Source organism: Schistocerca serialis, chromosome 7 (genome assembly GCF_023864345.2).
Source record: "Schistocerca serialis cubense isolate TAMUIC-IGC-003099 chromosome 7, iqSchSeri2.2, whole genome shotgun sequence".
Taxonomy (NCBI): Eukaryota; Metazoa; Arthropoda; class Insecta; order Orthoptera; family Acrididae; genus Schistocerca; species Schistocerca serialis.
In genome coordinates this window covers 34034228-34056858 of record NC_064644.1, presented here as the reverse complement: position 1 = coordinate 34056858, position 22631 = coordinate 34034228, and the positions used below count along the sequence as shown (strand labels likewise).

The following is a 22631-nucleotide window of genomic DNA, read 5'->3' as shown; positions in this document are numbered from 1 at the left end:
ACAAACACACACACACACACACACACCACTGATTATTCTTATTGCTCTTTTCTGAATTTTAAATCGATTGTTTGGCAAAACTTGTAATTCCTCAGACCAGCGTGTGCACATTTGGACACAGTAGCACGCACAAGAGTTTTCAGTGACACAGCAATATGTAAGCACTGTCAAAAGATAATAGCATTTTTTTGAACTTCTGTTATATAGGCGAACATATTTTTCCCATCCAGCGATAGTCCAAGAAAATTCGCGTAAGAAGTTTGTTCAGTGAAGCTGTCCCTTCATTCTAGTACTGTACTACTTCCATTTTTTTTCTTTTTTTTCCTTACACCTCTAAGATTCATTCGTACAGTTTTATTCTTATTTACCATCATGCAGTTGTCTCTAAATCATCTAGCAAACAATTTACGCAAAACAACTTCCATCTTTAAGTGTATAAAACCGGCAGTGGATACATGTCCACTCTCGCGGGATGATAGCAGTAAGTGTTGAGGAAGAACGCACCGTAAGGAAATGTTTTATGTCTTGTACTTAATGCGAGAAACTATTGGATAAAATGGAAATTTGTGCTAAGTTCTGTGGGACCAAACTGCTGAGGTCATCGGTCCCTACGCTTACACACTAATTAGTCTAACTTAAAACTAACTTACGCTAAGGACAACAAACACACTCACGACCGAGGGAGGACTCGAACCTCCGACGGTGGTGAGCCGCGTGAGAGAAACTATTGGAAGATTCCGCTACTTACGTGCGCAGAACTCGTTTTGTAGCTCATTTCGCTTATACAGTTAACAGATTGGTAATTAATCGTTACATTTTTATGTTCTTTTATTCTTCCAACAACTGTCGAGATCGCCATAAGATGTGTTTATTACTACTGGTTTCGGCTTATGTTAAAGCCATGCTCAGATTTTTTAGGCCGCCTACGTCTGGTGCTGGCGACTCCTCGGTACTTGTCGTGATGCCACGATCTTACACTGTGGCATAAAAAGGGCGCCTAAGAAAAGTCCGAGGATGGCTTTAACGTAAGCCGAAACCGGTAATAATCGATACTTGTTCTCATCGAAGTTAGCACCAGATCGCTGCACTCCACAGACAATGTCGTCTAAACGTATAAGTAATACGGATTATACGTTTTTTATAAAAAAATTCTGAAAGAAGTTGTACGAGTTTTGTTTCCTACCACTCTGTAGCTGGGAAACGGTACAGCACACGACAGAACTGTAGGTGTGGTTCCAATGGTCCCAATGGCTCTGAGCACTATGGGACTTAACATCTATGGTCATCAGTCCCCTAGAACTTAGAACTACTTAAACCTAACTAACCTAAGGACATCACACAACACCCAGCCATCACGAGGCAGAGAAAATCCCTGACCCCGCCGGGAATCGAACCCGGGAACCCGGACGTGGGAAGCGAGAACGCTACCGCACAACCACGAGCTGCGGGCTACTGTAGGTGTGTAGTACGCACTGCGAGTGTAGTTCCAGTGTGTTGGCTGCCCTGCGAGGGTGGGGCTGGGGCTGTTCCTCCCACACTTCTCCACAGCTGAAACAATCAGTGTGCCAGGAAGAGGCACCGAGCGTCTCCTGCTGAAGTGCCGAGTTGTGTTGGTCCTACAGTGACTCCGCCTCTAGCTTTGATGACAACTCGGCGTGCCATATCCACACTGACGAATAGATCTTCTAGTGCAGAGCTAGCAAATTGCGTGGATGTTGATTGGTACATTTCGCCCGCTACGGCGTTGCAAATGGTCCAAGTTCTATGGGACTGAGATCGGCTGGTATAGCTGACCAGTCGCGATGCGTAAGCATCGGTCAAACGAGGAACGTATGTGGGCAGTTTACAAACACAGCTGTTATCGTCTTGGAAAACGAGAATGTCGACAGCATACTCATCGTGAGAACGCAGAAGAGAGGCCAGCATTTAGTCTCCGAGAATGTTGAAAGAAATATGAGACTTGTAGTATCCAAAAACTGGTTCAGATGGCTCTGAGAACTATGGGACTTAACATCTGAGGTCATCAGTCCCCTAGACTTAGAACTACTTAAACCTAACTAACCTAAGGACATCACACACATGCATGCACGAGGCAGGATTCGAACCTGCGACCGTAGCAGCAGCGCGGTTCCGGACTGAAGCGCCTAGAACCGATCGGTCACAACGGCCGGCTATATTATCCAAACTAGCTGTCACTAAAGGGATGAAAAACCTCTAGAGGTAAAACAATGAGGGTCAGAAAATGGTTCAAATGACTCTGAGCACTATGGGACTTAACTTCTGAGCTCATCAGTCCCCTAGAACTTAGCGGTCGCGCGGTTCCAGACTGTAGCGCCTAGAACCGCTCGGCCACCCCGGCCGGTAATGAGGGCTACAAACTTTTTTCTTTCGTAAATATAACCATACTGGGTTAGTATTTAAGTGCTGTTGGTCTGTGAAAGCTAATTAATAATAATCCTTTTTTCTGTTAAGTTCTGACTTGGCCAGTTTTGTTGCAGTTTTATATAACTTTATTCTTTTTTTATAAAACTGTACTCTTTTTAAACTCCAAAACCTTGTGAAAAAAGAAATTGAATGATAATAAAGTGACATTGTAGTTACTTTCTTTTATTGCAATAAGAAGAAGCATTTCAACAAAACACATCAAGAACAACATCAGAAAATTGAGGAGAATACGAAATACGATTTGTCTCGCTAAATGGCTGTAGTTCACATAGATCTTGAACACAACAAAGAGAAAAGATCTGCAAATAATCAAGTATGGTAATAGAATCATTGTTGTGATCGACACTGCTCACACGTACTGAGTAACATTGTCTTCAGTTTTCTCTCTTTTGGATTACAGTACCAGGTTTTTGACGTGAACCACTGACGCAGACTTCGGAGACTGTCGGAACTCTCATTAAAAACAGTGCAAGCTGTTTCAGTAGCTAATATTATGATTTTATAAAACTGCAATGACTGAAGATCTTCCCACGTGCGGCCAAAGCGTTTCTGCATGAGATTATGTCCTCTGTTCCAGAGATGCGAACAGAGCAATGCCTTTGAGCACTATATGACGTGTCATTTGAGCCAGCACTTTTCACCTTTCACACAGACTTCGGTACTGCCCAGTATCACGAGTTATTTTTTCTTGCTCTTACGGCCACATCGTAGCGTAACTCGCGACACGAGATTCCAGACAAAACCGCTCCCACGCGACGATCGCCGCTCGCCCCTCGACGTGGTCGGTTGTGAATTCCCTGTCTGAAAGACTTGTGGGCGCCTCGCATGCTGACTCACGTTCGCGGTATCCTGAACGAGCTTGCCTGAGTCGCGGTACGGAAAAAACCCCCAAAACATCGAAGAACCACGTCCTCCAGCCCGAATTACGCCATCGACAGCCGGCGAGTTAAAAGCCAATTCGAGCCGTCGGTGCCCTCTACGCCTCGATATGAGCCGAAATCGCGACGCGTTGGACAGCACTTCGCTCGTGTTACGTGGGGTTTCTGTGTTGTTTGGCCCACTGAAGACGCGTAGCTATACGCGAGCAGTGGATTTTTGCGGGGTATCCTCTGCAGATGCCAATTGCATGTAGTTCAATTCCAAATGTCCACAGACTGCACAAATGTCTGTACGGTTTCAAACCGGTTATCACTTAGAGGCCGCGACACCTGTCTCCCGCACCTGTGAGATAGGGTCTTTCCACTACCACTGTTGTTATGGAACACCGTTCTCAGAGAGACTGGAGAGTCCTCGTTGATACGCCAGAAAATCCGGCGGCCGCTTCACTCACAGCGTGGCCACGGATATGTCCAGAGAACAGCCGCTCTGTCTGTCACTCTGTCGCGTCTCCACGTCGAACCATCTTAGCGCGCTGATTGCTCCACTGAAAAAAAATTAAAGTAGATAGTTCCCGTGAGTTACTATGGGTATAGCTTGTACTTGACAACTGCGATAAATTAATAACTGGTTCCTTTTACCAACCTCCACCCCATGACTCAGATGACAAAGCTGCTGAACAACTCAAAGAAAACTTGAACCTCACTTCAAATAGGTACCACACTCATACGAGTATAGTTGGTGGTGACTTCAGTGCACCCTCGATATGTTGGCGAAAATACATGTTTAAAGTCTGTCGCAGGCATAAAACGTCGTGCGAAGTCGTACTGAATGCTATCTCAGAAAATTATTTTGAACCATTTGTTCAAGAATGGTTGCGAAAATATACTTGCCCTGTTAGCTACAAGTAATGCTGAGCAAATAGTGAGCATAATAACGCATACAGGGATCAGTGACCACAAGGTCATTGTTGCAAGAATGAATACAGCAGCATCCATATCCACCAAGAGTAAACGCAAAATGCATCTGTTTACAAAAGAACAGATAAAAATTTTCTTGATGCCGTCCTAAGGGACAGTCTCCACTCCTTCTGATCTGACCATGCAAACGTAAATTGGAAGAAATTGTATCCACGGCATCTGAGGGATATATGCCATATAGATGGTACTGATCCTGCATGGTACACAAAACATGTCAGAACATTGTTGCAGAAGCAATGAAATACACGTGTCAAATTTAAAAGAATACAAAACCTCAAAGACTGGAACCGTTTTACAGAAGCTTGAAAGTTAGTGTGGGCTTAAGTGCGAAATGCTTTTTAATAGTTTCCACAGCGAAACTCTGTCTCGAACTCTCGCAGACCCGAAGATGGCTGGCTCTAAGCACTATGGGACTTAACATCTGAGGTCATCAGTCCCCTAGACTTAGAACTACGTAGACCTAACTAACCTAAAGACATCACACACATCCATGCCCGAGGCAGGATTCGAATCTGCGACCGTAGCAGCCGCATGGTTCCGGACTGAACGCCTAGAACCGCTCAGTCACAGCGGCCGGCTGCAGACCCGAACAGGTTCTGATCGTATGCAAAGTACATCTCCGGCAAGACGCAATCAATACCTTCACTGTGCGATAGCAAATTAATGTTACTGATGGCAGTGCAACTAAAGCACAGCTACTGAACTCGGTTTTCCGAAATGTCTTCACGATAAACGACACATTAAATATTCCAGAATTCGAATCAAATACTGCTGGCAACATGAGCAAATTAGAAGTAGATATTCTCGGTCTCGGTGTGACGAAGCAGTTTAAATCACGTAATATAGTCAAGGCATCGTGTCCAGACTCTATACCAGTCAGGTTCCTGTCAGAGTATGCTGATACAATAGCTCCGTACTTAGCAGTTATACACGATCTATGGCTCGTCGAAATCTTCGTTCCTAAAGATTGTAAAGTTGTACAAGTCACACCAATACTCAAGAAAGGAAATAGCAATAATCCGCCGAATTACAGGCCCATATATTACCGTCGATTTGCAGTAGTATTTTGAAACACATAGATCTACTCTTTTCGAACATCATGAATTACATCGAGGAAAATCATTTATCAAACATCCAACACGGATCAAGAAAATACCGTTCTTGTGGAACACAACTAGCTTTCTATTCTCACGATGTAATGAGTGCTATCGACAGGCGAGGTCAAATTGATTCTACATTTTCAGATTTCCAGAAGACTTTTGACGCCATTCGTCAAAAGTGACTTCTACTCAAATTGTGTGTCTGTGGAGTATGACTGGACACGTGTGAGCCGGCCGGTGTGGCCGTGCGGTTAAAGGCGCTTCGATCTGGAACCTCGTGACCGCTACGGTCGCAGGTTCGAATCCTGCCTCGGGCATGGATGTGTGTGATGTCCTTAGGTTAGTTAGGTTTAAGTAGTTCTAAGTCTAGGCGACTGATGACCTCAGAAGTTAAGTCGCATAATGCTCAGAGCCATTTGAACCATTTGAACCATTTGACATGCGTGATTTCCTGTCAGAAAGGTCACAGTTCGTAGTAACTGACAGAAAGTAATCGAGTAAAACAGAACTAATATCCGGCGTTTCCCAAGGAAGTGTTATAAGCTCTCTGGTGTTCCTGTTTTACATAGACGATTTAGGAGACATTCTCAGCAGCTCTCTTAGATTGTTCGTAGGTAATGCTGTCATTTACTATCTTGTAAAGTAATCAGATAATCAAAACCAGTTGCAAATTGATTTAGACAAGATATTTGTATGGTGCGAGAAGTGGCGATTGAGTCTAAATAATATAAAGCGTGAAGTCATCCACGTAACTACTAAAAGTAATCTGCTAAATTACGGTTACACGATAAATAACACCAATCTAAAGGCTGTAAATTCAACTTAATTCTTAAGAATTACAGTTATGAGTAACTTAAGTTGAAACCATCACATAGGTAATGTCGTGGGCAAAGCAAACCAAAGACTGCTATTTATTGGCAGAACACTTATAAAATGCAACAGGTCTACTAAAGAGACTGCTTACAATGTGGTTGGGCATCCTCTTCTGGAGTACTGTTGTGCGGTGTGGGACACACATCGGACAGAATTGATGGAGAACATAGAAAAAGTTGGGCAGCGATTTATAGGGGAGAGAGTGTCAAGGATATGATACAAGATCTGGTGTGGCAGTCATTAAAACAAAGGCATTTTTAGAATTTGAAGGAGAATCAGCATTGGTCGTATATTTTTGTTTTATTATCCGCAAAATCGATTTTCGGTCACTTAGTGACCATCCTCAGTGCTGTAATATACAATTAAAATTGGTAGGCACTGGTATCAACAAGATTAGAGCGATCACATTAGTTTATGTGATCGCTCTAATCTTGTTGATACCAGTGCCTACCAATTTTAATTGTATGTTACAGCACTGAGGATGGTCACTAAGTGACCGAAAATCGATTTTGCGGATAATAAAACAAAAATATACGACCAATGCTGATTCTCCTTCGAATTCTATCCACTATTTGGTCGTGGTGCACAGAGCAATCCATGGAGCCGCCAATCAAAAAAGGCATTTTTCGTTGAGGCGGTACGTCCCAATCAAATTTTAATCACCATCTTATTCCTCAAAGTGAGAAAATACTTTGTTGGAAGATGACGCGCAGCTGTCTCGTCGAAATATTGTGCAGCTTCCACAACATTATACGACGCGACGCCCGTGAACCAATCAAGCGATTGCAATGTATTTTCTTCGCAGTGGATACCACAGCAAGAAATTTATTAAAAAAGAGGCGTAATTTTTCCACTTCTGCTGCATTTATATTACTGGTACACTAGTAGTTACTGCCGATTAGGCTGTTCGCAGGTGATTTTCTGCAATACGAAAATGGGCCATATACATTAAAATGGCAGTGACTTTAAATTTACGTGTTCTTTTCGTTACAGTTCAGATATATGCTTTCTTGTTGGTTTGGCAAACTGACATTTTAATAAGGTGCCTCATCATTATCAAAAGAAAGAGTGCTAATATCAGACTTTCCAAGTTCCATTTCTTTCACGTTACGCGTTTTTTGCCGCTGTGTTCTCGGAACATTAGTGCGCGGCCTTGCTCCAAGTACCAAATAATGAAGAGAATGTTTTCAAACATTCATCAGCAGATGGCGCATGGTCTTTGTGCCTAGCAGTGCTTTGCTTTGGAGTTCCAAATGCCATGCGTAAAGGTCTCATCCATTTATTTGATGATGGACAGTTCGTGTGGAAAGCAGAGTGCACGGAATTTTTGTTTTTATCAATGAAACATCTTTATAATGGAAAGAGACAATTTGGGTTTTGAAAAATAGTAAGAAAGATTGGAGAAGTGGACAGTCAAAGCGATGTATGTGTGGAAAATGTTGCGAAAAGTACATCTGCCTCAACAACACAGGGAGTTCTATACACTACTTAGTACTGATCCTAAGAACGGGTATGTGTAAGAAGCAGAAGTCAATATCGAAAGATTTTTTCTTGAATTTAATTAAATTAAATTTGTTACTCTCTTGCAAAAATTTAAAAGATAAGAGAAATGGTTTTTTGTTGACAACTGTTCTACTAGTTAAACCATTAGTGCTGTATTCCTGCAGCTGTATTATCACAAATACAACTTAGCGCCATGGTATTAATGGCACTTGAAAGAAGAACGTTCTTATTGCTACTTGGAACCGGCGAGTTCACTGATACAACACTTAAAACGTTCCTAATAAATTAAGTATTTTCCAGTTTGTCTCACTATCTTTGCAGTGACGAGGCGAGGACCATAATTCTGTGGTAGAAGAATATTTTCTCAGTTTTTTGGACACAAATAATTATATACAAAAAGAGGTACCTTGGTTTTTTAATTCTCCTGACAATGTGGGATTTCGTACTTAGGACGTCTGACCATTTCCACTCTTGAAATGTCAGGCTATGAAATCAAGAAGTCACCAAATGTGCTACAAAAATTAATGAAACACGTAAATTTAAAGGTGCTGCCTTTTTAATAAATATGGCACATGAAACTTCCTGGCAGATTAAAACTGTGTGCCCGACCGAGACTCGAACTCGGGACCTTTGCCTTTCGCGGGCAAGTGGTAGAGCACTTGCCCGCGAAAGGCAAAGGTCCCGAGTTCGAGTCTCGGTCGGGCACACAGTTTTAATCTGCCAGGAAGTTTCATATCAGCGCACACTCCGCTGCAGAGTGAAAATCTCATTCTGGAAACATCCCGCACGCTGTGGCTAAGCCATGTCTCCGCAATATCCTTTCTTTCAGGAGTGCTAGTTCTGCAAGGTTCGCAGGAGAGCTTCTGTAAAGTTTGGAAGGTAGGAGACGAGGTACTGGCAGAAGTAAAGCTGTGAGTACCGGGCGTGAGTCGTGCTTCGGTAGCTCAGATGGTAGAGCACTTGCCCGCGAAAGGCAAAGGTCCCGAGTTCGAGTCTCGGTCGGGCACGCAGTTTTAATCTGCCAGGAAGTTTCATATCAGCGCACACTCCGCTGCAGAGTGAAAATCTCATTCTGGAATATGGCGCATATTTATACTGCAGAAAATCAGTTGAATATTGGCTAAAAGGAGAAGCTAGACAAGTACGAAAGAAATAAATGCAGCAGAAATGGAGAAATGACACTTTCTTTTAATAATATTTAACCTTGTCACTTAATCACGAGTGTGGAAACGTTGGAATGTGTCGCTTACTTTGATTCTACGAGAGGCGTTCAGTAGGTCGACTTTATACAGCATTCCAATGCAGCATATCATTCCCCATTCTTTTGGCTACAAAACCCTATTTTTCAACATAATCTCTTCTCAGTGCGACGGCCTTACGCCACCTTCCTGGGATTGTGTGTTCAGATGGTACCACTTTACTGGTCGACGCCGGAACCAATGTCTTCCTACATCAATAACCTCGCCGTCATCCAAGTACTGCTTCCCACGGAACAGATTCTTCATTAGGCCAAACAGGTGGAAGACGTGAGATCCGTGCTGTATAGTGGACTAGGAGGAACAGTCCAATGAAGTTCTGTGAGGTATTCTCGGATGCACAGACTTGTGTTGTCATGGAGAAGGAGAAATTCGTTTGCATTTTCTGAGGCGACGAACACGCTGAGGTCGTTTATTCAGTTTCCTGAGGGCAGCGCAACACACTTCCGAGTTGACGGTTGCGCCATGAGGGAAGACATCGAACAGAGTAACCTCTTCAGAGTCCTAGAAGACAATAACTATGTCTTTACAGGCTGAGGGTGCAGATTTGAACTTTTTCTTCGGAGCGGAGATTGAAACATGTACGTTTGAAATTACGTAACTGACAGTAGCCCTGAAGCACAACTTTGGCCTCTGGACGTGTGTCTTACCTCGTCGCTTATACTCTTTGCCCTGTACTGAACTTTTCTGACTGCGAGAATGTAAATTTAATTTAGCTGCGAGAATGTAAACTGTCAATAAATTTAAACCAAACCAAAACTGCATGAATTTGCGTAATACAAGATTTGAATGTAATACAACACTACTGATTTGAAATTGGCCCTGATAATAAAATAAAACTTGATCAATTTGAAAATAATGGTCTCTGTGCTTAATGATTGCTATCCCTTTACCTACGCAATGGTAACGCTCTTCGCACTACTCTCTGTTAGTACTTTAAATTGTATAGGTGGCAAACAGCTGTGTATACTTCTGTTGCTTAGCATGCATTTTAATTAAATCATATGACTGACACACTTACTTCTTGATAAAATTAGTGAATCAAAAATACATGGATCTGGGAATTAGTATTAACTTGGGGTAAGTAACAATACGGCACGAACATTAAAACTTGTATTTTGACCCTTTGAAAATTAGTAATGCTCGTAATTAACATACTCAATAAACCTATTACACATTAACAATTAGCTTTACAAAATTATTGGATGTGAGTGCTATACATTCTCTCAATCATTACTTATGAATACTCGCATTGAATTAGTAACAAATCAACTTTCTTTTAACTTAATTATTTCCAACTTCAGTTGAGATTCCTTTTACAGTTAGCAAACATCACAGTATCTAGCAAATAAAATTCATTACTGCCCGTAACGAGTAAGTATAAATCTAGCACGCGTCCAATACAACACGTCTTTACACTTGAGACTCCTCCCTATCTAAATTTACTCTAACATATCACCCATAACACCTTGAATGAACGATCGCAAGCAGCGACACTACTACACAATCGGTACTATATTTGACAATATCTGGTTGAATATAATATTTCCTTACAAGACTTGAATTAATTTACCCAGTGTATGTACTTTTCAAGTGGTTTGGCGCCACTCCGTGGATAGCTGTTTTGTTTCCGGTTCGAAGAGACGAACCCATGTTTCTTCGCCTGTAACGACGTTCGACAAACATTGTCACCATCAACCTCGTAATGTGCAAAGCAACTGCGCACAGATGGTCCTTTGTTGCTTTTTATGATCTTCTCTTAGGAGGCGAGGAACCAAGCGGACACACCCAAAGATACCCCATCTGGTGGACGAGTGTGTCACCACTACCAGCTGTGCAGCTAGGTGTTTGATTGTGATCTGTCGATCACCTCGAATGGGAGCGTCCACACGTTTCTACGTTGGAGGAGTGACAGCCGTGCGCGGCCGAGCAGCTCTTGGAAGATCGAACTAATCTGAACGACGTTGTTACGCCTTTGACAGACGCCTCGCTTTTGTTCAGCGCGCCAGGTCTCCACAGACACTCTGCAAGCGGCTATTAATATCTAACAAGGGAACCTCCCCATCGTACCCCCCTCAGATTTAGTTATAAGTTGGCACAGTGGATAGGCCTTGAAAAACTGAACACAGATCAATCGAGAAAACAGGAAGACGTTGTGTGGAATTATGAAAAAATAAGCAAAATATACAAACCGAGTAGTCGATGTGCAAGATATGCAACATCTACGACAAATTGAACTCAGGAGCGCCGTGGTCCCGTGGTTAGCGTGAGCAGCTGCGGAATGAGAGGTCTTAGGTTCTAGTCTCCCTTCGAGCGAAAGGTTTAATTTTTTATTTTCAGACAATTATCAACGTTCAGACACTCACACATAATCAACTTCGCTCTCCAAAATTCCAGGACATGTTCAGATTTGCTTGGACATAGGCAGGATTTGACGGCCTACACACGGAAAAATTTGAAACATATGTTTTGACAGAGCACAGGGAAAAGTGAGCGACTGCGAAACTGTTGGATTCATTTGTTGCAGTTTATGTGACAAACTCTTATGTTTTCATCACTTTTTTGGGAGTAATTATCACATCCACAAGAAAACCTAAATCGGGCAAGGTAGAAGAATGTTTTTACCCATTCACCAAGTGTACAAGTTAGGGGGGTCGACAACATATTCCTTTCATGTGACGCACATGCCGTCACCAGTGTCGTATAGAATATATCAGACGTGTTTTCCTGTGGAGGAATCGGTTGACCTATGACCTTGCGATCAAATGTTTTCGGTTCCCATTGGAGAGGCACGTCCTTTCGTCTACTAATCGCACGGTTTTGCGGTGCGGTCGCAAAACACAGACACTAAACTTATTACAGTGAACAGAGACGTCAGTGAACGAATGGACAGATCATAACTTTGCCAAACTAAATAAAAATTTCTCGCTGGAGGGGAGACTTGAACCAATGACCTCACGTTCGGCAGCTGCTCACGCTAACCACGAGACCACAGCGCTCCGGAGCTAAGATCAACCTTGACGTTGCCTATCTTGCACATGGACTACTCAGTTTGTATATTTTGCTTATTTTTTCATAGTTCCACGCAACTTCTTCCTGGTTTCTCGATTGATCTGTGTTCAGTTTTTCAAGGCCTGTCCACTGTGCCAACTTATAACTACATCTGAGGGGGGTGCGATGGGGAGGTTCCCTTGTAAGATGCATGTAATTATAGGGGCTGAAGCAGGAATAAGCCAAGACGTCCCACAATAAATTCCACAATTTCTTTCAACAGGAAATGGCTGAGAAGATATTTGTTGTGTTTCTTAATTGTCCCCCCCCCCTTCCTCCGACCTTGGTTCGATCGCCTTGCGCCTGCCGGTTGCGCTACGCTCTGCTACAGATTAATCGGAGCTTCTCCTGATAGCAGCTGGCCTCAGTGCTGAAGTGGTAGCACAGTGCAAGGACACGGAGCCGGTTTTTCTGCCGCGCTTATCACTCAGTCTGATGATCGCACCTGACTGCGGGCTTTACGTGGCACATCCTCGTCAGATATCCAGAACAGACAGGAACCTCGCAGGCGTTATAGTCCATGTCCTCAAATACCAGTTGAAAGACAGACAGACAGAGCACAACAAATTATCTTCTCAACGAATTTCCGTTGAAAGAAATTGTGGAATTTATTGTGGGACGTCTTGGCATATTCCCGCTTCAGCACCTATAAATACATGAAGTTCTGATAGATGGCGGCGCTACACGTGATGGCGGAACGTGGTGGCTTCACCATAAGCGGATTTTGTCACTTATTTTCCCTTTTTAAGCCTTTATTTGAATCTTGAACATAGCAATATACTGCAAAGCTCGGCGCAATATTGTTTGAAACTGGAAACCAGCACTTAGAACTCTGTGACTGTGGATTGGTCGAAAATTTTGACAAATTACTATTATTTTCAGAATGAGATTTTCACTCCGCAGCGGAGTGTGCGCTGATATGATACTTCCTGGCAAGTTAAAACTGTGTGCCGGACCGAGACTCGAACTCGGGAACTTTGCCTTTCGCGGGTATGCGCTCTACCAACTGAGCTACCCAAGCACGACTCAGAGCCCGTCCTCACAGCTTTACTTCTGCCAGTATCTCGTCTCCTACCTTCAGGAGTGCTAGTCCTGCTCAGTTCGCAGGAGAGCTTCTGTGAAGTTTGGAAGGTAGGAGACGAGGTACTGGCGGAATTAAAGCTGTGAGGACGGGGCATGAGTCGTGCTTGGGTAGCTCCGTTGGTAGAGCACTTGGCCGCCAAAGGCAAAGGTCCTGAGTTCGAGTCTCAGTCCGGCACACAGTTTTAATCTACTATTATTTTGTCCTTCAGGATATTTGCGTATCATTAGAAGAGATCCAGAGCTATGGCCCTTAGTGAACGCAACTGTACGTATAATCCTGAAAACAGAGCTCCATAGCTCCCTTGCTTGAGCTCTTGCTAGTGATACGCACGAAAGTGGTCCTAAAGTCACTGAGAACAACTAAGGGGCTATTAATAATCTATTAAGAGATGTCCCACGCGCAACAATACCTGGGTCTCATGGACAGGAGTCCACAAGGGGTTGGTGAAAGGTGGGTGGAGGTGAGGGGGAGGGGGAGGGGGCAAGTGTTCTCGCTCCCTCCTGGACTCTGCGATACAGACTTTGTTGTACATTACAGTTTACAGCAACGATTATCTGGGAACGATTGTCTGTGATTCGACTAGATTTGTGGGCGCGTTCCTGCATAATTCACATATGAACCCAAATGAGTCAAGCCCAAAAGAAGAAATACATTTTTTGTGGTAGAAGCGAGTAAAACAAATGTAAAACTTTAAGGTCGGAAAGATGATTGTGTAGGAGTTGGAATCTTTGCAGTTTGTATGGGTGGCACACAGCGCAAAATTCAGTCATATAGTGACAGATTCTTCTGTCCACTTGGCATGGCTTCGTACTATAGTGTCAAACTGTAAGGCAGTCTTGGATGAGGCCTAGGCTTTTAAAACGGATAATCAAAGATTTATGTGGCAAGATATTGAAATCTTTCCTGATCTATAAACAGCTTTGTTCATCAGTACTGATGGTTATTTTTTCCGCTAGTGTCGTATTCGTGAACATCACCATTCTCCCCAAATAGTGATGGATTCTTTAAGTCAAATTTCTTTAATGATTATACTTACTACGAATCAGCCTCTTACAAGATGTTTGTGGATGGACATCACATTTTATTGTCAAAGTTCGCTTTTGTGCGATCAGTAATTTCTGTTTACAGAAATATGCGAGAGATGTTTTTATTTGTTTGTTTCCAAAACTAAAAATTACACGAAGATCAAATGTTGCATGATTTAACTATTTGGGCATCACAGTGATAAGTTTCTTTCAGTTTAAGATTTCATCAGTGTGTACTCCCAAAAATGTAGAACGTTCTGCTCTATTTACTGATTCCTCTTCATGTGCTATATTAATTTTCGGCAACAATATGGGAATGTGGGTCTGCTTTGATGCCAAACACTTTTGTTCTTTATTTATCTATTCCAAAACTAGTTTCAGCGACAATATCGTCATCATCAGTGCGTTCTCTAGCTCTAAAACATGCAAAAAATAGCATAGCTATAAACATTATAAAACATTATTACATGTTTGCTGTTTGATTCCAAATATTGTGTTCCGTGAACAGCTTCATAATACCTTATGTATTTGAAGTCACAGCATGGTTTTTACATTTGTTGTCGCTGTTTCCGGCATATTTTCTGTGTTTCTGTTGCCGTTTCTTCAGCATACAGCGTGTCATCTACAACTGTGTGAGTGGCTCTTAACAAACAATACGAAAAAGTGAACGTATGTACGTTGGCTCTACACTACTGGGATTGCATTAGTGTTATGTATACAGTTCTGGCGTGCACCTGGTTGTTACGTAGTGCACATTAAAACTGTATCCACAACATTACCGCAATCCAAATAGTAGAACGATGACGTATACCCTAGCGAAGATATGGCTGCAAGTGGGAAAATCCATTGAGGAAAACGACTCTGACAAAGGTCAGATTGTTATTACGAGAGCCCGTGAGCGAGTATCTCGAAAACGGCGAAGTTCGTCGAATGTTCACGTACTACTGTCGTGAGCATTTACGGCATGAGGCAGAACGACAGTGAAACAACGAGGCCCTAAATGGTTGGACGTCCACGATGTTTCACAGAACGTGGGGTTCGAAGGCTTGTATGCTCTGTAAACTAGGATAGATGGTTCTCTGTGACATCTGCGCCTAATGAGCACAGTGCTGGTGCACGCTCAAGTGTTTCGGATCACACCGTTCATCGTAGGGTTGAACGTGGAGCTCGGCAGCACACCAGCGCTACGTGTTCACTTGTTGACCCAACGACATCCTCAGTTACGATTGCAGTGGGCACGGGACCACCAGGATTCGGCCGTCGATCAGTGGAAACGTGTAGTCTGTTCGGGTGAATCACATTTTTGCTACACCGGGTCTACAGTCGTCTCCAAAATCCCCGTCATTGAGGTGAACGGCAGCTCGAAATGTGCAGCGAGCCACGGGCGCAGGCTGGTCTAAGCACGGTTATGCTGTGGGAGACATTCCAGTGCTCTTGCATGGGATCTGTGGTAGTAATGGAAGACACGCTGACAGCTGCGAACCTCCTGCGTCCCTTCATTCTTTACGTCTTCCTCGACGGCGGTCTCACCTTTGAGCAGTATAATTGTCGTTGTCTCAGAGCCAGAACCGTGCTACAGTGGTTTGAGAAGCATTGCACTGAACGCACGTTGATGTCGTGGTTACCAAATTCACCTGATGTAAATCGTATGGAACGCATCTGGGTCACTCTAGGGCGCCTTGACCGGTCACGTAAATCATTGACTCGCTGTTTACGCGGATTACATGGCCTGTGGGTAGACATCAAATGCTACATACCTCCACAAACCTACCAACAAACTGTTGGATCCCTGATACGCAGACTCAGAGATGTATTTCGTTCCAAAGACGGACAGGCAAGCTATTAAGAAGGTGGTCATAACATTTTGGTTCGTCATTGTAGGTACACGTACGAATACCCAAATGGTGCGATATTTTGGCAAGCTGACTAGATCTTTCACCTGTGTTACAGGACACTTCCGTGGCTAGCCAGTAGTATTTTACTCTTGCATTGTAGCTCTGTCTCTCTACGAGCACAGTCTGACAGAGAACAGTTCTTTATTATTACTTCGTGATAGATTAAAATCTTGAGTCCGACCAGGAATCGAAACTAGGAGTTTGCCTTTCGCGGGCAGTCCTCTTACGAACTGTGCTAGCCAGGCGCGACTCACGACCCGCCCTCTCAGCTTCAATACTGCCAACACCTTAGCCCTACTTCACAAACTTGACAGACGTTCGCCCGTCTGTGCTGACAGTACTAGTCAACTAATTTTGGCAATAATGCAAATTCAGGAAACAAGAAAATGGTAAAGCCAAATTCCTAGAAAGAGCTCTGTCAGTCTCAAAATTGACAAGGAATAGCTGTACTAACATAACAGTGCAGGAATCTTTCTTCATAGAAGACATTAGACAATGCTTCGATCTTATGTGGACGCGCTCATACAAAACCGTCATCGAGGAAAGAGAGACTGAAGCAATAGAGATAACGATGGAAATTATGGAATCAGAAGCGATGAATTCAGATACAATAGCTCCAAAGAAGCGAACTTCCAACTGCGTAGCCTGTACACGCGTTTTGCAGCCCCTGGTTACGCGGGAAGATATGCCATAAGGGATCGTATCACGACCCCAAGGACATAAATGTACAACAGGCCATACCCAAAATATCACTTAATGAAATGTGGAGGCTCAACTCATCCACTAACCAGATTAACGAAAGATTGGTGGAAACATATTCATGTTGTGGTCTTCACTCCGAAGACTGGTTTGATGCAGCTCTCCATTCTATTCTATCCTGTCCGAGTCTCTTCATCTTCGAATAACTGCTGCCACTTTCATCCTTCTGAATCTGCTTGCTGTATTCATTTCTTGGTCTCTCTCTGCAATTTTTACGCTCCATGGTTCCCTCCAGTACTAAATCCTTGATCCCCCCGAATGTTTCTTATCAACTGGTCCTTTCTTCTAGTAAGGGTGTGCCACAAATTTTTTTCCTCCCCAGTTCTATTCAGTAACTCCTCAATAGTTACTTGTTCTAACCATCTAATGTTTAGCAGTCTTATGTAGCACCACTTTTCGAAAGCTTCTATTTTCTTCTTGTCTTAACTGTTTACTGCCCATGTTTCACTTCCATACATGACTACACTTCACACACATACTTTCAGTAAAGTCTTCCTAATACTTAAATCTATATTCTATCTCATCAAATTTTTCTTCTTTATACACGCTTTTCTTTTCACTGCCTGTCTACATTTTATATATCCTCCCTATTTCGGTCACCATCAGTTATTCCGCTGCGCGAATGACAAAGCTCATCTACTGCTTTAAGCGTCTCATTTCCTAATCTAATCCCCTTGGCATCTCCTGATTTAATTCGACTACAATTCTTTATCTTTAATTTACTTTTGTTGACGTTCACCTTATATTCTCCTTTTAAGACACTGTTCATTCCATTCAACAACTCTTCCGAGTCCTTTGCTGTCTCTACCAGAATTACCATGACACTGGAAAACCTCATAGTTTTTATTTCTTCCGTTTCCAATTTTTTCTTTTGTTTCCTTTACTGCTTGCCCAGTGTACAGATTGAATAATATTGACGATAAGCTGCAAACCCGGGTTCCCGGGTTCGATTCCCGGCGGGGTCAGGGATTTTCTCTGCCTCGTGATGACTGGGTGTTGTGTGCTGTCCTTAGGTTACTTACGTTTAAGTAGTTCTAAGTTATAGGGGACTGATGACCATAGATGTTAAGTCCCATAGTGCTCAGAGCCATTTGAACCATTTTTTTTGAGCTACAAACTCGTCTCACTCCTTCTCAACCGCTGCTTCCCTTTCAAACCCCTCGATTCTTATAATTGCCTGGTTACTGTACAAGTTGGAAATAGCCCTTTGCTCCCTGTATTTTACCCTTGCTACCTTCAGAATTTCAAAGAGAGTGTTCCAGTCAATTTTGTCAAAAGCTTTCTGTAAGTATACAAACGCTATAAACGTAGTTTTGCGTTTCCTTAACCTAAGACAAGGTGTAGAATCAATGTTGCTTCGCGTGTTCTTACATTTCTCGAGAATAAAAACTGGTTTTCCCGAGATCGCCCTCTACCAGGTGTTCCATTCTTCACTGAAGAATTCGTATTAGTATGTTGCTTGAAAATACAATGAAAACGTAATATGTGCACCTTGTATTTAATAAGGTTACTAAATTATGGGAATTACTTCAAGACTGCGTTATTATATGTTGTTATATTCTTCAGTCCGAAACTGGTTTGCTGCAGCTCTCCACGCTTATACATCCTACACGAGTCTCTTCTTCTCATCGTTACTACGGAACCCCACATCAAGTTGAGCCTGCTTGCATTAGTCCAATCTCGGTCTCCCTCTACAAATTTTGCTTACCATTCTTAAACCCATTACGAAATTCATTGCCCCTCTATCTCTCAGGATGTTTCCTGTGCCTTCCTTAGTCTCCCTGATTCGATGCAGCATCACTGCATTAGTTTTACTCTTTTCATCCCTCTAATCATCAGCATCCTCCTGTATCAGCACATTTTTCAAAAGTTTCTGTTACCCTTTTATCATCCGCATTTCACTTCCATATAAGACCAGTGACAGTTACTTTGTTATTCAGATAGAAAAATTCGTCTTACTTTAAAGTGTCATCTCTTAATTTCAAACCTACAATATTCGTTACTGTTGTTTTACTTTTGTTCGTGTTCACCTCATAGTCTTTTTTCAAGATTCCATGTAGACCGCTGAACCGATCTTCTAAGTGCGTTACCGACTCTGATACACTCACAAAGGCGACGGTAATACTTTCCCCTCTTCTTGTACAGGTTGAATAAAACGGTGTACAGTCTAGAGTCAAATCTCACTCCCTTCTCAATTACAGGATCCCTTTTATGTCTTTCGATTCTTACACCAGTAGTCTGATATCTGTACGCGTTGTAGATAAAATGTCAATCTCTGTATTTTATATCTGATGACTTTCGCATACCGAAGTGAGTTTTCCAGTAAACACTTTCAAAAGTTATTGCTAAATCTACAAATGCTGCAGTGAGTTTTCCTTTTTTTTTTTTAACTTACCTTCTAAGACTTTATGTCGTAGCCTAAGTACTGGCTCGCGTTTTCCTGCATTTCAACGAAGCCCAAACCGATCTACCCCAGATCGGCGTCTAGCATTCATAACATCCTTTACTATGTACGGGATGGGGCAAATAAAAGTGACCCAGACGAGTGGACGCGATTGGACGTGAATGTATGCATATAACCGCACACCACGTGTAGCGCGATCCACACCAGTTCAGAGCGTAGTGACAGCTGCGTCAGCGTGAGTGGAGTAGTGCAACGGGGACGAAGGTACTTGTGGTGGTTTGCTGAGGGTTTAATGGTGTCAAAGCGCCAACAAAGAGTGCCTTGCAGTCCTTAGTCCGGAAACGGCGTCAGACGGGATCTGTTTTGAACAAGTCAGAAAATATTCCGAAATGTGCCCGCACACCAGAAAATGTGGCTGCAGTTCGCTAGAAAATGCTTTAGAATCTACGAAATCAACCCGTCGCATGTCTTAAGAGACCGACATATCCCGTCGACCGTGTGGACGAATACTCCACCTGGACGTCCCCTAGCTGGCCATCCACGTCACCTGATCTGTCAGTGTGCGATTACTTTAAGTGGGGGGGGGGGGGGGGGGGGGGGGCAAGTCGAAGATGTATGGCAACAACCATCATGATCTTCAAGAACTGCAGCAGAACATTTAGGATGAGACTGCAGCAATTCTAGCAGTCCAGCTTCGATCCGCCTTCAACAACTTGCTCATCAGGACCCAAAAGAGCCAAGAGATGAACATCTGCTATAGTCAGGTTAGACTGCATTCTCCTGTCTCTGCTGTATTTCTTTGTAGCCTGTTCTTCGGGACACTTCTATTTGCACCACCCGGTATATTATCAGAAGAGAGACTACTTCGAAAAAAAAAAAAAAAAAAAAAGAAGCCACTGCACTGCCTCTACACTACTCAACTGGTGTTTTTAATGTAATCATTCAAACTAAATTTATAGATGACTTCACAGAGCACTAACGGCAGTATATATACCGGGTGGTCAAAAGGCAGTATAAAATTGAAAACTGAATAAATCACGGAATAATGTAGATAGAGAGGTACAAATTGACACACATGCTTGGAATGACACGGGGTTTTATTAGAACCAAAAAAATACAAAAGTTCAAAAAACGTCCGACAGATGGCGCTTCATCTGATCAGAATAGCAATAATTAGCATAACGGAGTAAGACAAAGCAAAGATGATATTCTTTACAGGAAATGCTCAATATGTACACCATCATTCCTCAACAATAGCTGTAGACGAGGAATAATGTTGTGAACAGCACTGCAAAGCATGTCCGGAGTTATGGTGAAGCATTGGCATCAGATGTTGTCTTTCAGCATCCCTAGAGATGTCGGTAGAACACGATACACTTGCGACTTCAGGTAACCCCAAAGACAATAATCGCATGGATTGAGGTCTGGGGACCTGGGAGGCCAAGCATGACGAAAGTGGCGGCTGAGCACACGATCATCACCAAACGACGCGCGTATTGATCTTTCACGTGCCATCTGTGGGACATTTTGTGAACTTTGTTTTTTTTCGGTTCTAATAAAACCCCATGTCATTCCAAGCATGTGTGTCAATTTTTACCTCTCTATCAACATTATTCCGTGGTTTATTAAGTTTTCAAATTTATACTGACTTTTTGATCACCCTGTATATTTCAGAAATTCAAGTGCGTTTAATGTGAACAGTAGTGTTAACGGGAATTTAAATCCCATGTCCACATATGCTGATCGATTATAGAAAGAGTGGCTGGAGATTTTATCTTCTGTTTTTATTTTGAGTGTTTGTGGGATTTCCAACCTGCTTTCTTCCGTCTGTCTGATAACTGTTATCGCAGATCAAACCTCTACAGAAGTCAATCTGAATGACTTCTCTCGAATTACTCTCATGTTCAAGATAGCCACTATAATAACTCTGTTCTCGTTAAGTACCAGATACCAGTTGCACTTATCTAAGCAAGATATCTCTCAATGTCGTTTGCATAAGTAACGGTCTGTATTTCTCTACGCATCTGGCTGCGCTCCTCCACAGCATCTACAGATCTGTCTTACGGTGCCACCGTTTCATGAGATGTGGGTGAGCGTTCATTATTAACAGAAAAATAATGTATTCACCCGCTCCGATTACGCAGCAGATCAGTTGCAACACGTCAGCAAATTTCGAACATCGTATTCCGAAGCTTTCTAATTGAGGCTTTGTAACAGTTATAGCAAGCCAACATCACCTATTCCATTGCAGCTGTAAATTTCAGTATAACTTTATATTTTACTTTGTCATGAACTGTCGTAATGATGTCATCGGCTAATCGTGTATGAAATTTTTGCATAAAGACACTCTGAAATTTAATCAGTACTGTTGAAGTAATCTGAAGTAATATCCCAGATCACGTATTCTGTGGTCTGGGGTACTAACTTCACGAGTTGGTTTAAGCACTACGAGAGAATGTTTTCTTCCAAAGCTCAGTTCAGCATTTGAGTGAAATAGCCAAATTCTAATGCCTTGTTTCTCCTGGGCTGTTGTTAAGTTCAACACGATTGCGATTTCGGCTTATTATGCCATTTTTAGGCGATAGCTGTAACAGTATAATTTGTTTGAAGATTAGTTCAGCTTCGAAAACACAGTCAATATTTTAAAACAATTTTTTTTTTAATTGTAGCTTTTCCTGCCTCACAACGAAGTGCGTCAATCCGCCGTTCATTTTAGGGCGATACTTTCTTCGTGTCGGCCATGTCCACACATTCTGCATGTGCATTAAGACAAGAGTCTGCGTCATTTACAGAGAATGTTGTTGGTTGTAAAATATTGCTAGAATTTGGACACATGTAGACGACTTATTACATTATGATGTCACTGGTATTAGCAAGAACGTGTTGATATTATCGTTCTTGTAACAGTGGTTATCCTATCTCGATAACTGAAGTTGGATCAGGTGGCGCATTGATTACACAGCGGTTCACAAATTGAGAAGAACCAGATTTACGATGTATACGTGCTGTCTTTGTGCAGCTTATCGACGTCACCACTCCAAATGAATTTACATAACCATAACTGTTCATACTGAAGGCATACTGCTGTCATCTGTGCCGTCAATCTCTATTCACACACGAAGGGCGTTCGTTAAGTAACGCAACACATTTTTCTCGGCCAGTTTCGGGTGAAAAAAGGCAGAATTTATTGTGGGACGCCCGCATCTCGTGGTCGTGCGGTAGCGTTCTCGCTTCCCACGCCCGGGTTCCCGGGTTCGATTCCCGGCGGGGTCAGGGATTTTCTCTGCCTCGTGATGGCTGGGTGTTGTGTTCTGTCCTTAGGTTAGTTAGGTTTACTTAGTTCTAAGTTCTAGGCGACTGATGACCTCAGTAGTTGAGTC

General features: G+C 42.7%; 1 protein-coding gene across 1 annotated transcript in view; it reads left to right on the top strand.

Moving 5' to 3' along the window:
• The first annotated feature begins 13556 nt into the window (after positions 1–13556).
• Positions 13557–22631, top strand: part of LOC126412606 (uncharacterized) — a 36487-nt gene continuing 27412 nt past the window's right edge. The window contains exon 1 of the mRNA XM_050082274.1: positions 13557–13618. Coding sequence (XP_049938231.1) covers positions 13557–13618 — 62 coding nt within the window. The remainder of the gene's footprint in view (positions 13619–22631) is intronic.